We start from the raw sequence: 22,124 nt of genomic DNA on the forward strand, positions 1-22,124 counted from the left end.
GCAGCAGCCCCAAGCAGGAGGAGACCGATGACAAGTGCCACACGGGAGAAAGGCAAGGACCACAAAGGTGTGTCTGGGGCTGGGGTTGGGCCCACACGGCCAGGTCTGGTGGCAGAACTCTGGACTCCTGGGTGCCCCAGGACCCTCGGCACCAAGTCCTCTCTTGTTGTCCTCAGGGCCCCGGAAGGGCGAGGAGGAAGAGTGGGCTCCAGCAGAGAAAATCAGTGAGTAAGGGGCCTGGGAGTGTGGGCGCAGGGTGTGCAGGGCGGGCCTGGGGCACGCGACCCACCCAAGGGCACACGTAGGTCCCCAACCTGGATTTCCTGCCAGCGCTCCGGGCCTCTAGAACCCTCTCCTGCTCGTCAGTTCTTGGGGCCTGGAGTGGCTCTGCCCCGGGCCCAACCCCAGGGCACAGGCCCATGGCACAGGCAGGTGTGCAGACGCCCGTGTGGATGAGGCCTGGGGTGGCTGGGCCCTGGGATGGCTGTCCCGGGACGTCCTGTGCACCCCGGCCCTGGAGCAGGGCGTCATCAGCCTGTTCTCTGGGGAAGGCTGAGGCCAGGGAGGGGAGCACAGCCCGGGTGGAGCTGCCCTGACTGGCCCCCCGACGTGAGGAGAGAGGGCTCTGGGGTCCAGTTCTGAGGCGGGTGGAGGGAGGAGTGGAGCCACGGGCCACCAGCCCGGGGTCTGTCCTCAGAGTGCCCCCCCATCGGGATGGAGTCGCACCGCATCGAGGACAACCAGATTCGAGCCTCCTCCATGCTGCGCCATGGCCTGGGCGCCCAGCGGGGCCGGCTCAACATGCAGGTGGGTGCTGGGAGGGGCCCCTCTCCTGGCCGACTGGGCTCCCCCGCCCCACCCCCCGCTCAGCCTCCCGCTGCCCGGCAGGCGGGTGCTGTCGAGGACGACTACTACGACGGGGCGTGGTGCGCCGAGGACGATGCGCAGAACCAGTGGATCGAGGTGGACACCAGGAGGACCACCAGGTTCACAGGCGTCATCACTCAGGGCCGCGACTCCAGCGTCCAGTACGTTGCTCACAGGCGCTCGGGGGGTGGGGAGCCCCAGGCCCGCCTCAGTTCCGCTCCGGACACTCCTGTGGGCCCCCGGGCCTCAGCCCCCTCCTTGGCCATGCAGCGGGCACGGGAGCCACTCCTGATGCCAGGCAGCACTGCACACCCCTGCCAGCTCTTAAGTGCTTGGGCCCAGGAGAGGGGCGTCAGCCATCTGACGGCCTAGGACCCAGGCCGGAGACCGGCCTTGCCCTGACCGCTGACCACTGTCGCTCTCCAGTGACGACTTTGTGACCTCCTTCTTCGTGGGCTTCAGCAATGACAGCCAGACATGGGTGATGTACACCAACGGCTACGAGGAAATGGTGGGTCCTTGAGCCCTCAGCTCGCTCCCAGCATCTGGGCCTCAGGTGGGCCCTGGCCCAGCATGGGTGCTGCTCTGAGGCCTGCCTCTCCCCAGACCTTCCATGGGAATGTGGACAAGGACACGCCCGTTCTGAGCGAGCTCCCGGAGCCAGTGGTAGCCCGTTTCATCCGTGTGTACCCCCTCACCTGGAATGGCAGCCTGTGCATGCGCCTAGAGGTGCTGGGCTGCCCCGTGACCCGTGAGTGCCGGTGGGGGCAGGGGCTTGGAGGGGCGGCTGGGGGACCGGGGCTGGGCTGGCAGCTGACCAGCTCAGGGCCCTGCCTGTCCACCCTCTGCAGCTGTCCACAGCTACTATGCACAGAACGAGGTGGTCACCACCGATGACCTGGACTTCCGGCACCACAGCTACAAGGACATGCGCCAGGTGGGTGCTCGTCCAGGGCAGGGGGTCCTGTCCAGAGCTCAGGCTCCTGGCTCGCAGGGTCTTGTGTGGGAGCTCCATTCTGCTCCCCCCCCAACACGGCCCCCGAGGGAGGTGGGCGGCCCTCGCCTCAGGAAGGAGGAACCCTCCACCCCACACTAGCACCGAGGGCCGGGCTCCCCGGCAGGGGCCATGCCTATCACGAGGCCTTCTCAGGGAGCAGACGGGCAATGCGGGGGCCATGGTCCCTGGGGAGGTGGGTGCTGGGCTGTGTGACGGGGTCCTCTCCCCTGCCCAGCTGATGAAGGTGGTGAATGAGGAGTGCCCCACAATCACCCGCACATACAGCCTGGGAAAAAGCTCACGCGGGCTCAAGATCTACGCCATGGAGATCTCCGACAACCCTGGGGACCACGAGCTGGGTGAGGCCTCCATAGCCCCTGAGGCCTGGCCCTCCCCAGAGTAGAGGCAAGGCCCTGGCACTACTGCTCACCTCTGCCTGCCCTCGGAACCCCTCCTGCTGGCCCTACAAGCCTCAGTTGCCCAGCCCTCGGAGTGAGGCCAGCTCGGTTCCTTCCTCAGCTGCCCACGCCCCCTCGGTAGGCTGAGTGGTTGCTGAGGTCCTGCCCTTGCAGGGGAGCCGGAGTTCCGCTACACAGCCGGCATCCACGGCAACGAGGTCCTAGGCCGCGAGCTGCTGCTGCTGCTCATGCAGTACCTGTGCCGCGAGTACCGCGACGGGAACCCCCGCGTGCGCAACCTGGTCCACGACACGCGCATCCACCTGGTGCCCTCGCTGAACCCCGATGGCTACGAGGTGGCAGCGCAGATGGTGGGTGCAGGGGGCAGGCGGGGGGTGGGGCTGGGGGCAGGCTGGGTGGGCGGGGAGGGCATGGGGCAAGTGTGGACCACCCAATTGCTGACACCCCCGCCCCCCGTAGGGTTCAGAGTTCGGGAACTGGGCCCTGGGGCTGTGGACCGAGGAAGGCTTCGACATCTACGAGGACTTCCCGGATCTCAACTCTGTGCTCTGGGGAGCGGAGGAGAGGAAATGGGTCCCTTACCGGGTTCCCAACAACAACCTGCCCATCCCCGAACGCTACCTCTCCCCGGATGCCACGGTGAGGCCGCCGCCTGGCCAGTAGGGTCAGGGGAGCAGCCGGGGCCCTGGAGCTCCGGGCACTGACTGCAGGGCTTTGGGGGAACAGGGGTGGGAGGGCTGGTACGGGTCTCCATGGAGGGCGGTGGAAGCCATGGCCCGGACCTCACTTGGAGCCGCCCCCAGGTGTCCACGGAGGTCCGTGCCATCATCGCCTGGATGGAGAAGAACCCGTTCGTGCTGGGGGCGAACCTGAACGGCGGCGAGCGGCTGGTGTCCTACCCCTATGACATGGCGCGCACACCCAGCCAGGAGCAGCTGATGGCCGCGGCCCTGGCGGCCGCCCGAGGAGAGGACCAGGACGAGGTGTCTGAGGCCCAGGAGACCCCGGACCACGCCATCTTCCGCTGGCTGGCCATCTCCTTCGCCTCCACCCACCTCACCATGACCGAGCCCTACCGGGGAGGGTGCCAAGCGCAGGACCACACCGGGGGCACGGGCATCGTCAACGGGGCCAAGTGGAACCCCAGATCCGGGAGTGAGTCTATGGGGCGGGGCCGCGGCGGGGCGTGTGGGATGGGGTGAGGGTGACTGCGGCTCTGTCTGCTCCCACCAGCCATCAATGACTTCAGTTACCTGCACACCAACTGCCTGGAGCTCTCCATCTACCTGGGCTGTGACAAGTTCCCGCATGAGAGCGAGCTGCCCCGGGAGTGGGAGAACAACAAGGAGGCCCTGCTCACCTTCATGGAGCAGGTGGGGCTGGGGGGCGGGGCAGCACGGGGGGGGGGGGGGGGGCGGGGAAGGGCAGCGAGAGGGGCCTGGACAGGGCAGGGGCGCAGGCCGCAGGGTCAGCATGTGGACACCCGGCCTCACCCCTTCCTGCAGGTTCACCGCGGCATCAAGGGGGTGGTGACGGATGAACAGGGCGTCCCCATTGCCAATGCCACCATCTCCGTGAGTGGCGTTAACCACGGTGTGAAGACAGGTACCTGCTGCACTCCTCTCCCCCACTTCCCACGGTGGGGGCCCGATCTGTGTTGGTCCCGGCAGGCCCCGCTCCTCGGGGTGCCTCCAGACGCTGGGGTCTGCCCAGCAGAGGGGCCTGGGGCCTGGGTGGGGCGCCCTCCGGCAGCTGAACCCACCTTCCCCCTGCAGCCCCTGGCGGCGACTACTGGCGCATCCTGAACCCCGGGGAGTACCGCGTGACGGCGCAGGCGGAGGGCTACACGCCCAGCGCCAAGACCTGCAACGTGGACTACGACATCGGGGCCACCCAGTGCAGCTTCGTCCTGGCGCGCTCCAACTGGAAGCGCATCCGGGAGATCCTGGCCATGAACGGGAACCGGCCCATCCCGCGCATCGACCCTTCGCGCCCTATGACCCCCCAGCAGCGCCGCTTGCAGCAACGCCGCCTGCAGTACCGGCTGCGCATGCGTGAACAGATGCGGCTTCGCCGCCTCAATGCCACCGCGGGCCCGGCCACCACCCCGACGCTGCCCACTGTGCTGCCCACCGTGCTGCTCCCCACCCCCTCCCTGGCCCCCTCCCCCGCCCCCAACTCCACCCTGGGGCCCTGGGGCTTTCCGCCTGAGCCCACGGCCGACTGGGGGGGAGTCCGAGACTGAGACCTACACGGAGGTGGGTGACGGGAACTGGGGACTGAGGAGTTTGAGACCGAGCTGGCACCCGCTGAGGACGAGGACTGGCATGAATAGGAGGGAAGGGGGACATAACAATTTGGTTATAATGGTCATTTTGAGTTAGATCTACACTATAAAAAGGGGGCAATATTAAGCAAAATAAGATACAGCGGGGCCCACGCCAGGTCACGTCGCTGGGCCGCTCGGCAGCCATCAGCACACCGAGGCCCCCTGGTGTGGCACACACGTGCCACACCTCAGAGCCAGGTCTGCCAGGCTCCTGGACTGGCCCGGCCTCGGAGAGGTCCGACCCTGCAGGCGGAGCTGGGGGCGCGCCCAGGCCACACTAATAAACAAGCTCATGGCACAGGTGTCCCTGACCACGGGCCTGACCGGCTGGGGAAAGGGCAGGAGGCCCACTCGGTGTGGCTCCCCCACAGGAGGGCGCGGGCGCAGCACAGGTCCACCCAGGTCACCAGTTAGCCGTCAGGTTTATTTACAGACAAGCTGCTCTGTGCTGACCCAGCAGGGGCAGAGGCCGCCTCCACGACTCAGGGGCTCAGACCCAGGCCTCCCAGGGCGTCGTCCTCGGCGCCGAAGCCCGAGAAGCTGATGGGCTGGCAGACCAGGCTGCGCAGGTTCACCAGGCAGGCCGTCTGCGTGGCACTGAAGTCGGGCACAGCCACCAGCAGCACCGTCTGGTCCTCGGGGCCTGCAAACGACACGTGGGGACCCGCTTTAGGTTCTGGGTGAGCCCGCCTCCAAGGGAAGCCACCACGAGACACGGAGTCCCCATCCCCACGTGGGAGTGCTGACCGCACGCCTCTCTGGGCAGAAATGGAAAGGGCTGAGGACACCCTAAACGTCAAAGGCTAACGTGACGCCGACCAGAGGAGCCCTGACCCGGCCGTGGGCGCGGACAGTTCCAGCGCCCGGTCGGCACGCAGTCAGCCAGCGCCAGGTGGGCCTGGGCTCCCGATGAGAGTGAGTCCTTGTCCGAACAGAAAACTTACCTCGGATGATTTTGGAGCCAAAGCTGGGGGCGTTGCCACAAAAGTAGACGTGCGGGCACTCCAGAAAGATGAATGGGTCGCTTTTGTAGAAAGGGTAGCAACCTAGAGAAGGGGGCCGACAGCTGAGTGCAGGGCAATTCTAGGGCTGCTCCCAGAACAGCATCGCACTCTGGGGCAAGGCCGGTGAGTGCAAATCCACGCGGGAACCCGCCGGGCATCACGGGGCCACCAGGCCTTCCCTGGTGTCTGGTCCCACCCCACATAGCTGAGCCCGTGCATTACCCAGGGTGTCAGGGGCTGTGGGGCTGATGTGGCGGACGCGCAGGGTCCACTCCAGGATCTCCAGGTGGTCCTCCATGCTGCTGTACCGGAAAATGTCACTCACGTTCTGTCCCGCTGTGCCCAGGAACCTGCAGGGCAAGGGGGTCTGACACCTGCACTCCTCCCACAGGCAGCCCGAGCTCACCAGGCGCACGTGGGGGTGTCCCCAGGCACCCTAGGAAAGGGGCCAATCGAGGTGGGCTCTCTGCAGTCCTGCACCCAACCCTCCCCTCCTGGTGCCACTGAGTCCAGAGGCCATGGGTCAGGCTGCAGTTGGGTTGTGCTGGCTACCTGACTCCATCGATGGTGGCCTGGTAGGGGTTGGTGACCAGCTGCAGCGTAGAGTAGGCGGTGGCCAGTGGGAACATGCAGGGGTGCAGGGGCTGCTGGGGGAGTGTGTAGTTTGTTGGGTCAAACTCGCCTGGCATCACGTCCACGGGTACCGAGGCCTGGAGGGCACAGGGCAGAGGAGCCTCAGGGCTGGCACCCACCATGCAGCCTGGAGCCCATCCAATGCCCTTCGCCACCTGCCTCCTGGTGCCCGGCCGCAGCCTCAGTGTCTAATCCTGTCCCTGCCAGGCCCGGGTGCTCACACTCAGCTGCAGGAGGATCTCGTCCAGCATCTTGACGGCCTCCACGCTGGCAGCCTGGGTTTTCTTGGTCAGGTACTTGGCCTGGGAGTAGAGCCATAGGCTGTGAGGCAGTGGGGAGTCTTAGATCAGAGGGTCACCTAGCTACCTCCTGGGGCACTGGGCTGGGAGCAGAGCAAAGCCCTCCCGCAGGGGGCAGAAGGCAGGGGCTGAGCCAGGACGGTCCCTGAGCAAAGGTGGCCCCGGCATCGCTGTTGGGCACTGCCCACCAGAACTGCAAGACCCTGTGCCCGACGCAGGGAAGGAGGGGCTGCTGCGGGCAGGTGGCGCCCTACCTTGTTGATGGAATCCCTGCTCTGGGTGCTGTGGCTGAGGAGGTTCCCGGCGAGGATGACGCGGGACACGTGGGCCGCACTGCACTGCTCCCCCTCGTCCCCCAGCTGCCCCGTCACCACGTCCACCAGCAGCTGGGTGCCCAGCAGGCTCTCACCCCCGCCTCCACCCAGGCCCAGACCGGACACCAGCAGCACAAACCTGCAGCAGAAGTCGGGGTCCTCTGGGTGCCGTGGAAACAGGTGCCCCCCGCCCCCATCACCTTCACGGGTGAGCAGGAAGATGGAGCCCAGGGACCAGGATTCCCCCGGACCACTGCCCGGGACCCCAAGCACCTGCTCACCTGTCCAGTTCAAGGGGTGGTGCAGGCGTCTGAGGAGCCAGCCCTGCGAAGCAATGGTCCTCCACCACGAACTTGCCGTCGTCTCTCACAGAGCCCAGCACGGCCAGCACCGTCCCTGGGAGCAGCAGCGTCAGGCCCAGGAGGGGAGCCGAGGGCCACCTCCTCCAGCTCCCACACGGCACAGCCAGCCCCTTCTCCACCGCGAGGACCTGCGTCCCGGGACCACTACCTCTGGGCAGAGGCGGGAACTGACCCCACCTGGGCCTCACCCATTGCCTGAGGCACAGGCCACCCCGCCCCACGCCCCACGCCCCACCTGTGACCAGCCTGGACACATCGATGGTGCCTTCCAGTCTGATTCGCTGCAATTCATCTTCCAGGACCAGCTCATCATCTGGGTGGATGTACTTGCTCCGGGGGGGCTGGGGGAGCAGGTTGTGCTGGAAGGCAGAGGTGAGGGGTGGTCGGGCCAGAGTCCACCAGGGCTCCTGTGCTTGCTCACTGAGATGCCCCCCCCACCCCCCCGGCCCAGCCCCAAATCCTGGGGTCCAAGGCAAGTGGCCCACTGTCCCCAGGGACATGTGCTCACCTCCTCGCTGACCTCCCGCAGGATGGAGGGCTGGAGCGGCATGGCCTTGAAGAGGGTCCCCACCACACAGCACTTCTCCTCGGGCTGCAGCTCACATAGCTTCTTCACCAGGACCCCACTGCCTGGGCACGAGACCTGAGCTCAGAGACCAGGCAGCCCTCCCGGCACCCCCCACAGGGCACGGAAACAGGCCTCCCAGAGCCCAGTCGCCCAGGGACCCTGCCTCTGCTGGGAGAGTGCACTGAGGGCAAAGACCCCCTAGACCTAAAGGACTGCTTGGCCCCAGGGGGACAGGGGGCTCGGGATGTGGACGGGCCCTGGACGAGTCCGTTTGAGAAGCAGACAGGCAGAGAGGGCCACAGCCTGGAGCACCAGCAGTCACGGAGCTGGAGGAGGTGGGAAGGACTCTCCCTGGAGCCTCTGAGGGGTCAGCCCTGTGACACCTGCACCCCAGACTGGAGAATAAATGTGCTTTAAGCTGCCCAGTTTCGGGCTCTGTTGTTACAGCAGCCACGGCCTCTGACACAGGCTCGACCTCGTTCACACCGACATTAGAGCACTGGTTCTTAGAAAGACAGGTGTGCCACGTCTCCACATAGCCCTGTCTGAAAATATAACAAGTTCCTTTAAGAGTTTGGGTTCTTCCGAGAGCTCCACGAATGCTTCATCCTCTGAAAACAGAGACACCGCCAAATCAAACCACATCCCCACGCACCCCGTCGGCTCCCTGTGGAGTCAGGCGCCCGGGGTCCTGGGACACCACGGGGACCATCAGGATGCACAGTACAGGCTGGTCCTCAGGGGGCGCAGGGAGGAAGAACACAGGTTCCGAAGGCCCCTATCTGTCAGCCCCCAGGCCTGGGGAGAAGGCCCACAGGAGGTGACGGGATCGTGTGGCTGTGGGACCAGCCCCTTCCTCAGCCTGGCCGACTGCAGCATGAGCCCCTCCTGCCTGGAATAACCAAGAACATACACCAGGTCTCCCCGGGGAGTGGAGAAGAGTCGTTCAGAACAAGATGAGGAGGGCGCCAACACCGGACACAAATGCCAGGCACCAACAGGAACCACAGACCCCAGGGCCCCAACGTCGGAGCCGCATTCACCCCCAGGTGACGATGGCGAGCACTGTGCATGGAGCTCCCCAGCCCAACAGCCCCTTGTGCGGCTGAGGAAACCGAGGCACAGAGGCTCAGCAACATGTTCTGTGACAAGTGCCACACACGGCAGCTAAGACAGACTATGGGGGAGGCCCTGGAAGACAGACTATGGGGGAGGCCCTGGAGGCTGAGGTGGCCCCTGGAAGCACATGACATTCACACTGAGGTCCCGAGGGAATCTGGAGAGGAAGCAAATGGGAGAGGGGAGAGCCACAGGCAAGAAAGGGCCGGCTTGTTCAGGAAGCAGGGGAATGGAGAGGCGCCTCCCGGCACAGGCTGAGCTCCGGAGAGGAGTCCTGGCCATACCGGAAGCTGCATGAAGGTGTTCGGGTGAAGCCAGCATGACAGCCAGGCCCGTGAGGAGCAGGCACTGTGGGCCACTGTCTGGGTCCCTGACCCCAGACTGTGAGCAGGATGAGGTGGCTGTTCCATCTCTGGGGAGTTCTGTTAGCAGCAGTAGGGACTGGAAGAGAAACCTGGTACCAGAGAGGGCGCTGCTGTAAGGAATCTAAAAGGTCAGTGACACTGGCCTGAGGGTGTGCCCGGGGCTCCCAGGAAAGTGAGGAGAAGGCCCCTGGGAGCCAGTGGAAGGAGACCCTTACTATTGGCAGAAGGTGAAAAACATTTGCCTGCAGCAAAGAAAACAGAACGTCTTTAGTGAACGTGACCATCTAGCTGGGAGACGGGCCCAGTGTTCTCTGGCTGCGCTGATAAAACCAGAGTCATCCAACTGGCCTGCGGGGTGGGCCTGGGCACCGTGCTTCCCAAAGCTTTCCTGGGGGGCCAGTGTGCAGCCAGCGCTGAGGCCCCGCGCCTGGTGCCGGGGCAGTAAAAACGAGTAAGACAGGGTCTCACCGACACAATGTCAGCTTAGTAACATTAACATGGAAAGCCACTCCTCAGTGACAATGGATAATGCAGAATCTCCCAAAATTGGAAGGGGCGGGGGTCCTGGTTCACCACCAAGAATAACTTAACTGCAGGAGAGGCCACCAAGAAAGAAACGGGTAAAAAAAAAAAAAAAAAGCTTTGCACTGCCCAGGCCACGTACCCAGGAAAGAGAGACAACAGGCACGGAGGCCGGGCTGAGAGGTCGGAGGTCAGTGAAAACAGGCCCCTCCAGAGCAGTGGGCACCTCCAAGGGAGGTGGGTGCTCCCTGCACTGAAGACAAGACCTGTCCCTACGCCAGTGCAAGACCAGTTACCATCCAACCAGGCCCTGCGGCCACTGGCCACTGACCACACCTCACGTGACACCTGACTTAACCCTTCGGCACCTGAAGAAGACACTGAGCTGAAAGCGGGTGCTCCCCCCAGGCCAGGGGAGGGGATACACGAAAGGCCCCAGTGCTGCCAGGTCTCAGGCTGGTGGGAGGAGGCGCCTCCCGCACCGGTCACTTACCCCACTGCTGCTGGGCCCGGCTCACCAGGAAGGGCCTCATCTGGAGGAGGCGGGTGGCATAGATGTGGGCATACTGCCGGCTGAAGCTGCGCTCCCCCAGCCGGAAGGGCTGGGAGGAGTTGGTGTAAGTCGCCACGGGCACTCGGGCAAAGGTGGCGTTGCTGGCCGACGGCGGGGACAGCAGCGTGTGGGCCCTCTGGGCAGCCTGCTCCGCAAACATGGTGTGTTCCAGGCCGAGGAGGTGGTCCCTGTGAGCACACAGACGCACTCCTGCAACCCCTGCCCCGACAGCGGCCGCTCTCCGGGTGTGTCTGCACCCAGCGGACCATCGGGGCTGACCACCGGGCACCCACGGGCCTCGGGGATGGAGGCTGCAAGCCCACCAGAGGGCCGAGCTGCTGGGGAAACGCTTGTACTGGACACCAACGCGCCCGGAGGGAGAAGAGGAAGGCTGCGCGTTTCTCCGCCGGGAGTTCCAAGCCGCCGTGTCCCGTCTGCCCCCACCTCCACCTGAGCAGCTACCAGGGGTCAGGTCCACAGGCCCCAACGGGATCCTCCTCGGCCCGGCCAGCGCCCCAGCACCTGCTCCATCGGGGCCGAGGCCAGACAAGCCCGCCCAGGAGCCGATCACTGTCCGATACAGCAGGCGTCCGCCCTGAGCTCAGAGCTCGCACAGCCTTCCCACTGCACGGAGTGAACCCCAACCCCTACAAGGGCCTGTGAGACCTGCCCCGCCCTCGGCCCCCCACAGCCCGCACGAGGGGCTCCGCACTCCCTCGTCGTGGCTCACATCCGCCTCCTCCTGCCCCACGCTCCCTGCGCTTCTGCTTCTCCGTGTCCTGGCAGTTACCTCCTAACGCGGCGCATTCAAAGTTTCCTCTGCGTCCTGCGCGGGGACTGCACGGTGCACGCCGGACCCTCCCGGCCGAAGCCCCAGCCCCAGCCCGACCGGCTGCAGGCGCCCGAGCCCTAGGGCGGCCCCGCGCCCGCTCGAGGGGAACAGCGGAGACCCGCTCAGAGCCCGCGAGATGCCCCTCAGACCCCGGCCCAGGCGCCCCCACGCCGCCGGGACCACCCCGGACGCCTCTCACCTCGCCGCGCGCCCGGGTCCGCCCACCGCCGCATCCCGCCAATCGCCGGGCGCCTGGCTCTGTCCATCACCACGGGGCCCGCCCAGCGCCGCGCGCCGCCTCCGCCAATCTGAGCGCCCCGCCCGCCCAGCGCCGCATCCCGCCAATCGCCGAGCGCTTCGCCCTGTCCATCACCACGGGGCCCGCCCACCGCCGTGCGCCGTTACCCGCCAACCGCGCGCCCCGCCCGCCACCATCGCAACCCTCCAATCCGCGCACGCCCCGCCCCACCCGTCGCCGAGCGCCCGGTCTCCGGTGGCTGCGCGTGCGCGGAGTCACGCTCCTGTTCACCGGGCCACGCGGGGCGGGGCTTGCGTCATGGGACCCGTGTGCGCGTGCGGGCGCCGCGCCATCCAGACGGGACCCTCCTAAGAGGCAGGTCCCCGAGATCCTGGTCCCTTCGGGGTAGTTGGCGCCCCTCGCGCGACCCCAGGACCTGCCAGTCGCCAGACTCTGCGGCGGCCGCCCGTGCTGACCACAGGGTAGGCGCACCGAGTCCGCAGGCTGCATCCCCCGGGGGAGCGGGCCCGAGGAGCGGGCGATGGGAGGCCCTCCGCACGGGCCACGGCCCTGCCAGCCTCCATGCGGCGCTGCTCAGTCCGGTCCACCGGCTTCCCGCCCGCCAGCGCCCTCCCCAGCCGCCCCATTGCGGGTGCCCTCCCGCATCTCACGCTCCGGGGAAGCCTCACGCCGCTCCCACCACGCCCCCTGCTCTTCCCTGGTCCCGTCCCCACGACAGAGTGGACAGTGCTAGGGGGTGACACACACAGCCCTCGCTGGAGACCTGCCTGCGTTCTCCGTTCTTGGCACGTTAATCCATCTAATCCCCAAATAAGCCTTGGACGATGAGGCACAGAGAAGTCGCTCAGCTAGTGGGTGACAGCTGGACCCACTCCAAGGCAGCCTAGGGTAGGGGTGCTGGGCCTCCCAAGAACAGGGGCCTCCCAAGGTCAGCTGACCACCGCTCTCTCCGTGACACTTCACAAGGCGTCTGCCAAGCTGCCCTGCAGACTGAATGAGCCTGCCCTTCGGGGGCATGTGGGAGGGTCCCAGGGGAGCTGGTATTTTTGAATGAATGAGTATTTTTAGGGGAGCAGGCAGTGTGCTAAGTGTCTTAAGAGCATGATGTCATTGGATCTTCCCGTAGCCCAGCGAGGCAGGTACTGTGACCATTGCTGTTTTACAGAATGATTCATGGTGCACGTGGCACAGCCAGGAAGCAGGCCGGGCTGACACGGAGCTGAGCAGCCCCTCCCGGAAACTGCACGTGGCCTGTGTTGGGCACACGCCACAGGAGGGTGCTGGGGGTGGGGTGGGGGGTGGGCAGGGACCGAACAGTGGTGCCCCACCGCTGGGGGCTACACCACGCCTCCCCTCACCCCCTCTCCTTGCTGGGGGCAGGGATGGAAGGCCCGAGCGCTGCCTTTGCCAGTCTCCTGGCCGCCATGTGTGGTGTGAGATCAGATCTGGCAGAGACTTTGGAGCATCTGGCAGGGCCGGGGTCTGGACTTCTGAGAAGTAGGCGTGTGTGGTCAAAGGGAGGGTGCAGCTGGCTGCCCCTCCACCGTATCTCTGCCGTGTCCTGGAACATGGGATGCAGCCAGACCAAGCCCAGCAACCGCTGACTTCTTATTTCATAGCAAAAAAGTGAACCCCATTTGCTCTCTCCCCGTTGGGTTTTCTGAACTCGAGACCAACGATGTTCTTAAATGAAACATGTAGGTACGTACAGGGGGCAAGGCTCCCAGTGCACCCCTCAAAATAGGTGCAAGGGCTGGTGGGTCTTCCGCGATGTTTTATTTTTTAAACGTTTTATTGTGGTAAAAGTATATATAGTGTAAGAGTTACCATTTTACAAAGATACAGCCCTGAAGGAACACGGCCAGGAGGTCTGGCCCTCCCCCTGGCTGGCCCTTGGTCTTGGGCCAGTGCCTCGTCCCCACAGACCTGCCGCCTGTGCTGTGTCCCTCTGGGAGCAGTGACCACCCCGTGCAGTCAGTCACCTGTGGCCCCAGGCAGGGGCCCCACCTCTCAAGGCTGCCACTGCTTGACCCTGTGGGTGTTTTGGGGAGGGGGATCCGGACGGGGGTGGCTGTGACCGTTGAGAAGGGGGGAGCAGGATGCTTGGCGGGTCCCGGGAGAAGGAGAGTGGGTGTTGCTGACGCCAGAGCAGGCAGGCAGGGCTGATAAGGTTCTATTTTGGAGCCAAGTGGCTCTCGCGTCGTCAGCCTGTCCCTGTGGGGATGCTCCACAGACAGCAGGGGGCCGCTGGGAGGTCAGGGCTGTTTCAGCTCCTGGGGTGCAGAGAGGCACTGAAAGACAAAGGTGGTGGGGAGGGAGGGGGCAGATGGGAGGGCAGCCGGCAGAGGGAGTCCGTCCCCAAGGCTGCAGCCACCCCTCCTGCCCTTGCCTCTGTGCTGGCTCCTGGGGGGCAGGAGTCTAGATTCCTGACACCCCTCATCACTCACTAGGCTGCTCTGTTCTACGGGACACAGCACCCCTCCTGCGCCAAGGTTTCCCCTCCCCACTCCGGGTGGTGCACCCACGGCTGTGGCTCCAGGGGCTTTGCCACCTCAGGGTGGGCGAAAGTCTTCCAGCTGCACCCCATCTACCCGAAGGTCCCTCATCTGCACCCCATCTACCCGAAGGTCCCTCATCTGTACCCCATCTACCCGAAGGTCCCTCATCTGCACCCCATCTACCCGAAGGTCCCTCATCTGTACCCCATCTACCCGAAGGTCCCTCATCTGTACCCCATCTATCCAACGGTCCCTCATCTGCACCCCATCTACCCGAAGGTCCCTCATCTGCACATTTAGTCAGAAAAAATGAACCAAGTGCTGTGGCAGCCCTGCCTGTGGCTGTGCCTGGTCCTGAGCTAAGTCAGTGTCCAGGGGGGACTCTGGGCCGGGTGGGGAGTACCTGTCAGGTGGGCGGCTCCACACCACACCTGGAGGCTCAGGGAGACCCAGCTGCTGTCAACATCCAGCCCAGCTTCCCCTTCACGAGGAGGAAGCCGAGTCGCCGAGAGGAAGCTGGCATCCTTCAAGCTCACTGACGGACAGTGAGTGGTCTGACCCCCAGGCAGCTCCACGTCTCTGAGGGCCTCCCCCAGCTCATGCCGTCTGCATCTCCACACCCCGTCCTCTGACCAGAGCGACCAGAAGTGTCTGCAAGGCTCCCAGCAAAGGCAGGGGAGTGGGTTTGACCCATTACTTACCAGTCTCTCCTGCATTGCTGCTGAGTAAAATCCAGCCAAGTGCCTGCACTGCCATCTCTGGGGCCCTCCCACCCAAACTGGGGGATTTGGCCTTAGCCCGTGTGGGAGCCAGTCTGCACTCAGGGTGAGCTGTGTGGGGCGCGTGGGTGGGTGGGTGGGGTGGGGTGTGGGAACAGGACAGCCGCCAGGAGGAGGATGCAGCTAAGAGCCCGTCTTCACCTTTGTCAGTGGAGTTAACACGTCTAGAGAAGGTGCACCCTGCCAGAGGTGGGGTGGGGGCAGGGCAGGGACTGGGGCCCTGGCTGGGGGCTGAGGGGTTTCGGGATAAAATCTGAAAATACCACAAACGGGGGCCGGACACTCACTGACTGAGGCCCCTGAGCCCGTCCCCTGGGGTGCGGCTGGGGCTCAGCGGGAGGGAGCTTTAGGCCTTGCTGGGAAGCTAATCGACACGGAAAGAAAACAGATTTCTTGTTAATGAGCATTCAGCTGGACGGTGCTCCTCAAAGCCGGGGAGGAGTCAGCCACCTCCATCACGTTCTCAGGAGAACCAACCGGGCCTGGTCCTGCAGACTCCCCACAGACTGCCTGCTCCTGTCCTCTCCCCTGGGCTGGCTCATCGCCTTAACCGAGAGGAAAACCTCTTCTCACACCTTTGCCCCTGGAAGCGGGCTCGGGCCTGAGTCAGGCTCCTGCCTCCCAGAAGCTGGGAGCTGGGCGTGACCTTTCAGAGCCATGGCCCGGCCCCTGGGAGCTGTCTTGGGCTGGAAAACTTGCAAGAGGCTTGTTGAGCTTTTAGACAGTTTTACACAGAAAGATCCTGGGATTACAAGTTTCCTGAGGGAAATGCCCCAGAAACGGGCTTCCCTCTCTGCACCAGGAGTGCTAGCCTCTTCCTAGTTCTCACCTCTGGCGGCACAGCAGGCCTGTTTCCTGGGCCTCGAGCTTCTGCGTGTCCAGCAGCCCCGAGTGAGGCTGTGCTGCCGCTGGGGACCCCGGCCTCTGCATCCGGGTCTGCAGGGGGTGGGGTGGGCAGCAGGGTTTGGGGTGGAGCTGGGACGGACGGGGGTCCTCTGCAAGCCCTCGGACTGAATGTGAGCCCCTGCGGAGGAGGAGGCAGGGGCCAAGAGCCCACAGGAGCTGGGGCGGGCACCTGGACACAGTCCCAGGGAGGGCCACAGGCCGGGGCACCTGCTCAGGGGCCCTAAGGGAGTGGGGGGGGTCTCTGGACCAAGACTTTTATGGTCACTGATGAGCAATAGTCAGATAACTGCCACCCTCAGTGTCAGTGTAGTAACTAACATGACCAAGTCCCAGATAAAGCTCTAAACTGAGCACCTCTCGGGCAGCCACTTTAAAGATCCAACTACAACGTCCACCCGACTGGCAGGTCCTGCAGCTTCCTTCTCCAGGAGGCCAGGGTCAAGGCTCCACTGTTATCCGACTCCCTCGTACTCCCAGAGAGCCCCAACAATTAAACTGGTGTGGAGAGGAAGGGGGTGGGGGTTGAGGGGAAGAGATCATGTGCTCTGTTCAACCTGGTGTGAAAGGACGGTGGGTGTGTCCCTGCGTTGTCTCTTTTCTTACTGTTTCTTTAATAAATGGGATGAGAGGGGAAAACAACAAGAACTGAGCACCTCTCCCCACAAAAACGCTTCCCTCCCGGACGGGGGTGAGGTCGGCCCTGCGGGGGGAGGGGGTCTTGGGGGGCGGAGGCCGGCTCAGCTGTCCTTGTCCACACCAGGACTCGGTGCCCACTCTGGCCAGGCCCCCCACTCCCCCATTCTCCTCTCCCCTCCCCCGTGGGCCCTCGGGAGGTCCCTGCTCTCCAGCACCCGGATGGGACACGTCCCCGTCCAGCCCCCGTGGTGAGGTGAGGTGGGCGGTGGGACACTGCCGGCCTCTGTGGAAAGCCCCTCCCTCCGCAGCCACCTGAGCCTGAACCCTGAGCCTGCAGCCGGGCCCCAGCATTTCCCCTGCGGGTCCCCGAGCCCCTCCTCGGGTCATGGCTCCGCACCTGCACGTCCAAGTCAAGTCTGGTGTGTTTTCAAATGGGCTCCTCAGGGCCTTCCACGCGGCCCAGCACCCCCCACGCGTGTGCAGAGATGTCCCGGCTGTGTGCTCCGTGTCCCCGGAGGGCAGAGCGGGCGGAACTTCTGAGCGCCGGTGGGCTCAGGGCCCAGGGCAGGGGAGGGGAGCCTTTTCTCTGCCAAGGGCCATGTGGATGTCTATACCATCATTCGAGGGCCACACAGAATTACCCACTTAAAAATTAGGCGGCTCCTTTTGGTCAAACATTTAATTAACGCACCCCAAGGCCTTGGCAGAGCCAGACCAGGTGGTTTCGTGGGCCTTCCACAGCCTGCAGGGTGACGCGCCCCACCCGTCCTAGCGGCTGGCCTCTGGCAGGATGCCCACCCTCTCAGGCCTCAGTGTCCCCATCTGTAAACTGGGCAGTGTGGGAAGAACTGAGGGGCTGGTGGTCCCTGCATCCGGCCCTCAGCGTCCCTCCCTCCCCCTCCCGCACGCTCACACACACTCACACACACACACACACACACACACTCACACACACACACACACTCCCGCACGCTCACACACACACACACACACACTCCCGCACGCTCACACACACTCACACACACACACACACACACACACACGCACACACACACACACACACACACACACACCCCTATCACAGAGAGGCCACCACACGGGGCTCCTGGGAAATGGCGTTTATTGAGGTGCCAGAGCGTGGCCCCGAGTCTCCCTGCAGCCTCCGTCACTCCTCTTTCTCGTCCCCGTGGGTGATGATGTAGCACAGGGACTTGTAGTCGATGTCCCCAGCCAGGTCCACGGGCGTCAGGGCGAACATCTGCTCCACCTGAGAGGGGGGCAGTGAGAGGCAGCCGGCCAGGGAGGAGGGTATGCCTTGGTCCTCCGCCTTCGCAGGCCCAAACCAAAACTCTGAGGTAACATTTCCTGTTGTCTGACTTTGGGCAGCCTGGGGAGAGGGTGGGCCCCTAAGGGGCCATGGGTCAAATAGCCCCCTCTGGCCCCAGACACCCCTCTCTGTGCCACCTTCACCCCCAGTGAGCCCTCCTCCAGACACTGCAGGTGCCCCTGCCCCCCCGCCCAGCCCCCTGCACACCCTCTCCCTGTGGACTACACAATCTTCACCCTCCGGGTCTCCACAGGGATGGCATCTCCTCTGGAGAGCTGGGCTCCAAGGCAGGAGCCAGGCGCCCCTGAGGCTCCCCAGTGCCCCTGGGGTGATCCCCACGAAGGAGCCGGCGTCCTCACCTCGGCCTGAGAGAACTTGTCTGCCTGGGTCAGGAGCAGCTGCTTGAACCTGGGGGTGGCCGCACGGGTCAGGGATGAAGGCCCCCGTGGTCCAGAGAGCAGAGAGGGCTCCATTAAGGGCGGTCCCCCTCCAGGGGCCTCCCCACAGCCTGGCCGGCTCCCACTTACTCGTCCTTGTTCACCACGCCCTTGCCACTGGGGTCGAACATTCGGAAGGCGCTCAGGATGGCTTCCTCGGGGTCTGTTCCTGGGAGGCCGAGGGGCCGGGTGAGCACCCGTGGCCCAGCCTCCAGGTTCACCCAGGAGGAACCCAGGGTGCAGGGAGCCCTCCACACCCCAGAAGAGGTGGAAAGGTGTCTCCGGTTACAGTGTCCCTGAGGCCCAGATAGGCCAAGAGGGAAGTCCTAAGGTGGACAGGTCTGGAGGGAGATGGGGATTTGGGAGCAGAGACTGAAGACACATTGGGTCTGGGTGGGGTCCAGGCGGGATGCGGGGGGGGGGGCGTTCAAGCTCACTGCCCCCCGGGGGATCCCGACCTGCGCTGCTCACCATTGAGCTTCTCTCCGAAGAGCGTGAGGAAGACGGTGAAGTTGATGGGGCCCTTCCCCTCCTGCAGCATGGCATCCAGCTCCTCATCCGGGACACTCACCTTCCCTGGGGTGGGGGGCAGAGGTGTCCCAGGCAGGGCTCGGCTGCCCTCCCCTCCTTCCAGCCAGAGGTGGAGAGCCAGAGGCAGCTGGGGTGGGGGAGGTGGGGAGTGCAGGGAGGAGGAGGCCTGTCCCCCCTCTGCGGGCTCCCAGAGTGAGCAGGGGGCTCATGGGTGGGAGGGGGTGTGCTCACCCAGCTGGGAATAGGTCTCCCGAAGGTCCGACTTGCAGATGATGCCGTCACGGTTCTGGTCAATGCAGCTGAAGGCCTGGGGTGGGGGCCACAGTCTCCAGTTGGGAGCAGCCCCCACCCCAGGGAGGGAGGCAGGGAGGGAGTGCTGGGTGTGGGAAGAGCAGGGCCAGGGGCCAGGACCACCTCCAGGGAAGGGGTGCAGGGGCAGGTGCTGGGGCGGGGCACTCACCTCCTTGAACTCCTGGATCTGGGCCTGCTCGAACATAGAAAAGACGTTGGAAGAGCCCCGTTGGGCCTGCTTGGTGGCCGCGGCCTTGCCCCGGGTCCCCGCCTTCCTGCTGGCCTGCAACATTGTGGGTGGGGAGGGGTCCTCTCCAGGGCTCCCCCAAGATGCCCCATGCACACCCCAGAGCCTTCCCAGGAGAGCTGGGGTCAGGGTCCTCTCCCCACCCCTGGAGGCACAGAAGCCGCTGCCCTGCTCTCCCACCCCAAGGACAGCCCCAGGGGGCCACTGCCCTTGCCCCACCCTGGCCCTCACCATCCTCTCTCAGTGGCAGCCTGGTGGCCGAGGGGCCCGCAGCCTCCCTTATGTCTCAGCCTTATCACCTGCAGCACCAAATAAGGAGAGGAGGAGAGGACAGACCCAAACTTGGCAGCCCCTGCCTGGGCTCGGGGAGGACAGGGCCCCAGATTCCAGCCGCATTCCAGTGACCCTCAGGCCCCTGACATGTAACACCCGGGTGTCCACCATCCGGGAGGCGTGGGCTCACCTCCTGAGAGCAGAGAGCAGAGCAGGCTCTTGGCTGTCACCACTCACGGTGCTGAGTGATGGGCCCCTGTCACCTCCATCTGACTGTCCCTCCTGCAGTCCAGCCCAGACCTGCCCAGTCCAAGAGGACAGTGGGGGGAGGGGGAGGGCTGCCTGGGGGCCTGGGCCTGGAGGGCAGTGGTGGTCTCTGGCCGGGACCCCCAGGGACTCCCAGAGGCCTTGGTGCAGAAGCTTGGCCCGGCCTCCGGCCAACCCAGAGGCAGCAGGCGGCCCTGAGCTGGCTGTGACCCCAAACAGAAGCTGCCTGTGAGGCTTTCGGAACAGGGCCTGGACCCCAAACAGTCACTTGCCGCCCTCCCCCACCCCCCATGAAAGTGGGTCATGAGCCCCTGATGCCAGCTCAACTGCTGAGTGAGGGGCCAGGACAAAGACAGCATGGCAAGCAGACCTGGAGCAGGAGTGGCCCTGCTGCCCCCTGCTGGATGGGGCGAGGCCTGCAGGCGGCGGCTGTGGAGCAGGGCCTCACCGCTTTTGTAGAACAAGGAAGTATTTTAGGGCACCGTCTTCCCACCCTAAAACGGAATTCACACAGAGCACTTGAAGAATCAATACCATGCCCTGCACTGTAGCCTCCGGACAGCTGGGCAGTAATTCCTATTGAAGGGGACCGGATGCGTGGCCTCTGGACCTGGACGGAGAGCATCCGCACGGGGAGTGGAGTAACAGAGCTCCAAGGAGCTGGTGCATAATTTAGAGGCCAGAGAACTAGCCACCGGAGCAGCGCACCTGAGACCCAGGGAACAGAGGACAGCCCGGCACGCCCTGCTCACCATCACATCGTCGAGTTAAGCTCCGAGTGAAGCAAGCCATCCCAGATTCGCTGGGGACTTTCTCTCACTGGAAATCATACAAATGTGTTTCTGTGTAAGTGGGTTTAGGTGTGGGACGGAGGGGCCCCCTGCTGAGGCCGACCTGGGGCAGGACCAGCCCCCAGAGACCAGCCCTGCCTCCTCCTGGGCACTTCCTGGGGCTCCCGGAGGTTTGATCAGGGCATCCACACCCCAAATCCCACAGGCAGGTGGGGCCTGGGCACATCGAGGACCTCTGACACCACCCAGATGGCACCAGTCCTGCTCCCACAGCCGGGTCTCTTGCTCCGTGTTCTGCCCCCCTCCCCGTCCCCCCATTGCTGGCCGGAGGAAATAACAAATCAGTGTCTGCACACAGGTGACCACGCCTGTACTGTCCCAAGTCCTTATGCACAGAAGTTAAAGAACGCGGACAAGGCCATGCTCTAAACTTTTAAAACTTTTAATTAAAAAAACCACCCAGTCCCATGTTGGGCATGAAGAGGCTGGTGGTCCCTTGGAGGCTGTGCTGGGTGCTGCTGGCTGGTGTGTGGCAGCCCCCTCGGGGCGGTTCTCCTCTTCCTGGGTCCTTGACAGGGGCTGTGGGGGCTGGTCTCTTGCACCTCCTGTGAGCATCCATCCCAGAAGCACAGGCCCTCAGGAGAGGCGAGGTGGGCGGGAAGAGGCTGCCATCCCAGGCCTCCTGGTGCCTCCGTCTCCACGCTGAGCTGGTCCCTGCCCCCCTCTCCTCTGTCTCCAGGCAGAGAAGCCCACCAGGCCTGGGTGGTCAGCAGCCCTGCGCTGTGGAGCCAGGCGGAGATCTGGCCAGGTCCCTGGGCTGCCTCCCCATGTGGGCGGAGTCCCAGGGAAGCCAGGCCACAGCAGGGTCCACAGGGCACCCCTCCCCAGAGCGGGGCCCAGGCAAGGCTGAACCAAGCCGGAAGCTCCAACTAAGTCCTGAGCGAGCCACTTCCTCCGGTGGTTGATTCCAGCAGAAAGACAGGAGACGTGGGCATCTCCATTTCTGCTCCTTGAGCCCCCAACCCAGGCAGGGCCCCGAGGCTGTCCCTCCCACTGACTCGGGAAGACTGGCCTGCCCACAAGGCTTCTCCTTCGTGCCTTCCCCATCTCCAGGCGGCAGCTGGTCGGGAGGCAGGCCAGGCTGGGGGCGCCTGTGGGGGAGTCTGTCCCCCGGAGCCTCCTCCGTGCCTGGCCGCCGCTGTCACTGACCCAGCATGTACGCCTTCTTACAGGCCACGGCGGAGACCAGGGCGGCGCCGCGGCCGCTGCCGTCCTCCGACTGGATGAAGGTGATCTCGCAGCTGGGGGTCAGCCTGCGCACGCTGGCGTGGAACCGCTCCTTGAAGCTGCGCGGGGGAGGCCGGCTGAGGGTCCGCCTCCTGTGCCCCCCCACCCCGCGGCCTACCCTGCCCCCTCCAGGGACCTGCCCTGCGTGCGCCCAGGGGCCCCTCCCCTGCCTGGGACCTGCGGGGAAGATGAGGTGAGAACCCTGGGACCCATGAGCAGCAAGGGAGCTGGGACAGTGTCCATCCCGCCTCGTGTTTCCTGGGCGGAGACGGGGCTGGGGCTCTGCGCGGAGGACGCGCACCACGCGGGGCCGGGGCCGGGGGGCGCCGGCTCACACATGGGGTGCAGCTTGTACACGGAGCCGTCCACGCCCATGGTGATGTGCACACATCCTCGCTGGGCTCTCGGGGAT

General features: G+C 64.8%; 4 protein-coding genes across 6 annotated transcripts in view; 1 reads left to right on the forward strand and 3 right to left on the reverse strand.

Moving 5' to 3' along the window:
* AEBP1 (AE binding protein 1) overlaps nucleotides 1–4,667 on the forward strand; it is a 9,067-nt gene extending 4,400 nt beyond the window's left edge. The window contains 16 exon segments of the mRNA XM_014448734.2: nucleotides 8–43; nucleotides 45–67; nucleotides 177–224; nucleotides 698–807; nucleotides 889–1,028; nucleotides 1,294–1,378; nucleotides 1,474–1,618; nucleotides 1,719–1,804; nucleotides 2,100–2,223; nucleotides 2,437–2,633; nucleotides 2,743–2,922; nucleotides 3,087–3,438; nucleotides 3,517–3,656; nucleotides 3,789–3,888; nucleotides 4,059–4,510; nucleotides 4,512–4,667. Coding sequence (XP_014304220.2) covers nucleotides 8–43; nucleotides 45–67; nucleotides 177–224; nucleotides 698–807; nucleotides 889–1,028; nucleotides 1,294–1,378; nucleotides 1,474–1,618; nucleotides 1,719–1,804; nucleotides 2,100–2,223; nucleotides 2,437–2,633; nucleotides 2,743–2,922; nucleotides 3,087–3,438; nucleotides 3,517–3,656; nucleotides 3,789–3,888; nucleotides 4,059–4,510; nucleotides 4,512–4,667 — 2,374 coding nt within the window.
* A 348-nt stretch (nucleotides 4,668–5,015) lies between these two features.
* POLD2 (DNA polymerase delta 2, accessory subunit) lies at nucleotides 5,016–11,451 on the reverse strand. Of its 3 annotated transcripts, none has more exons than XM_014448740.2 (11): nucleotides 11,383–11,451; nucleotides 10,292–10,539; nucleotides 7,733–7,854; nucleotides 7,460–7,583; nucleotides 7,144–7,258; nucleotides 6,803–7,001; nucleotides 6,471–6,551; nucleotides 6,169–6,326; nucleotides 5,839–5,966; nucleotides 5,557–5,658; nucleotides 5,016–5,255 (listed from the first exon to the last, which is right to left on the reverse strand). In XM_014448740.2, the coding sequence occupies exons 2-11, from the start codon at nucleotides 10,509–10,511 to the stop codon at nucleotides 5,095–5,097; spliced, it is 1,410 nt and encodes a 469-aa protein (XP_014304226.1). In that variant the 5' UTR covers nucleotides 10,512–10,539; nucleotides 11,383–11,451; the 3' UTR covers nucleotides 5,016–5,094. The 3 variants fall into 3 exon arrangements, with proteins under 3 accessions (XP_014304226.1, XP_006106864.1, XP_006106863.1); XM_006106802.3 differs by lacking the exon at nucleotides 11,383–11,451 and adding an exon at nucleotides 11,142–11,368 and having other exon boundaries at nucleotides 5,839–5,918; XM_006106801.3 differs by lacking the exon at nucleotides 11,383–11,451 and adding an exon at nucleotides 11,142–11,364.
* A 5,927-nt stretch (nucleotides 11,452–17,378) lies between these two features.
* On the reverse strand, nucleotides 17,379–20,276 carry MYL7 (myosin light chain 7). Its single transcript, XM_006106803.3, has 6 exons — nucleotides 19,017–20,276; nucleotides 18,788–18,863; nucleotides 18,497–18,601; nucleotides 18,116–18,194; nucleotides 17,948–17,996; nucleotides 17,379–17,528 (listed from the first exon to the last, which is right to left on the reverse strand). The coding sequence occupies exons 1-6, from the start codon at nucleotides 19,326–19,328 to the stop codon at nucleotides 17,427–17,429; spliced, it is 723 nt and encodes a 240-aa protein (XP_006106865.1). The 5' UTR covers nucleotides 19,329–20,276; the 3' UTR covers nucleotides 17,379–17,426.
* Nucleotides 20,277–20,851: 575 nt separating this feature from the next.
* Nucleotides 20,852–22,124, reverse strand: part of GCK (glucokinase) — a 13,946-nt gene continuing 12,673 nt past the window's right edge. The window contains exon 9 of the mRNA XM_023747565.1: nucleotides 20,852–22,042. Within this exon, the coding sequence (XP_023603333.1) occupies nucleotides 21,627–22,042 (416 nt within the window). The 3' untranslated portion in view covers nucleotides 20,852–21,626. The remainder of the gene's footprint in view (nucleotides 22,043–22,124) is intronic.

The sequence above is a fragment of the Myotis lucifugus genome, unplaced genomic scaffold, assembly GCF_000147115.1.
Source record: "Myotis lucifugus unplaced genomic scaffold, Myoluc2.0 scaffold_913, whole genome shotgun sequence".
Taxonomy (NCBI): domain Eukaryota; kingdom Metazoa; phylum Chordata; class Mammalia; order Chiroptera; family Vespertilionidae; genus Myotis; species Myotis lucifugus.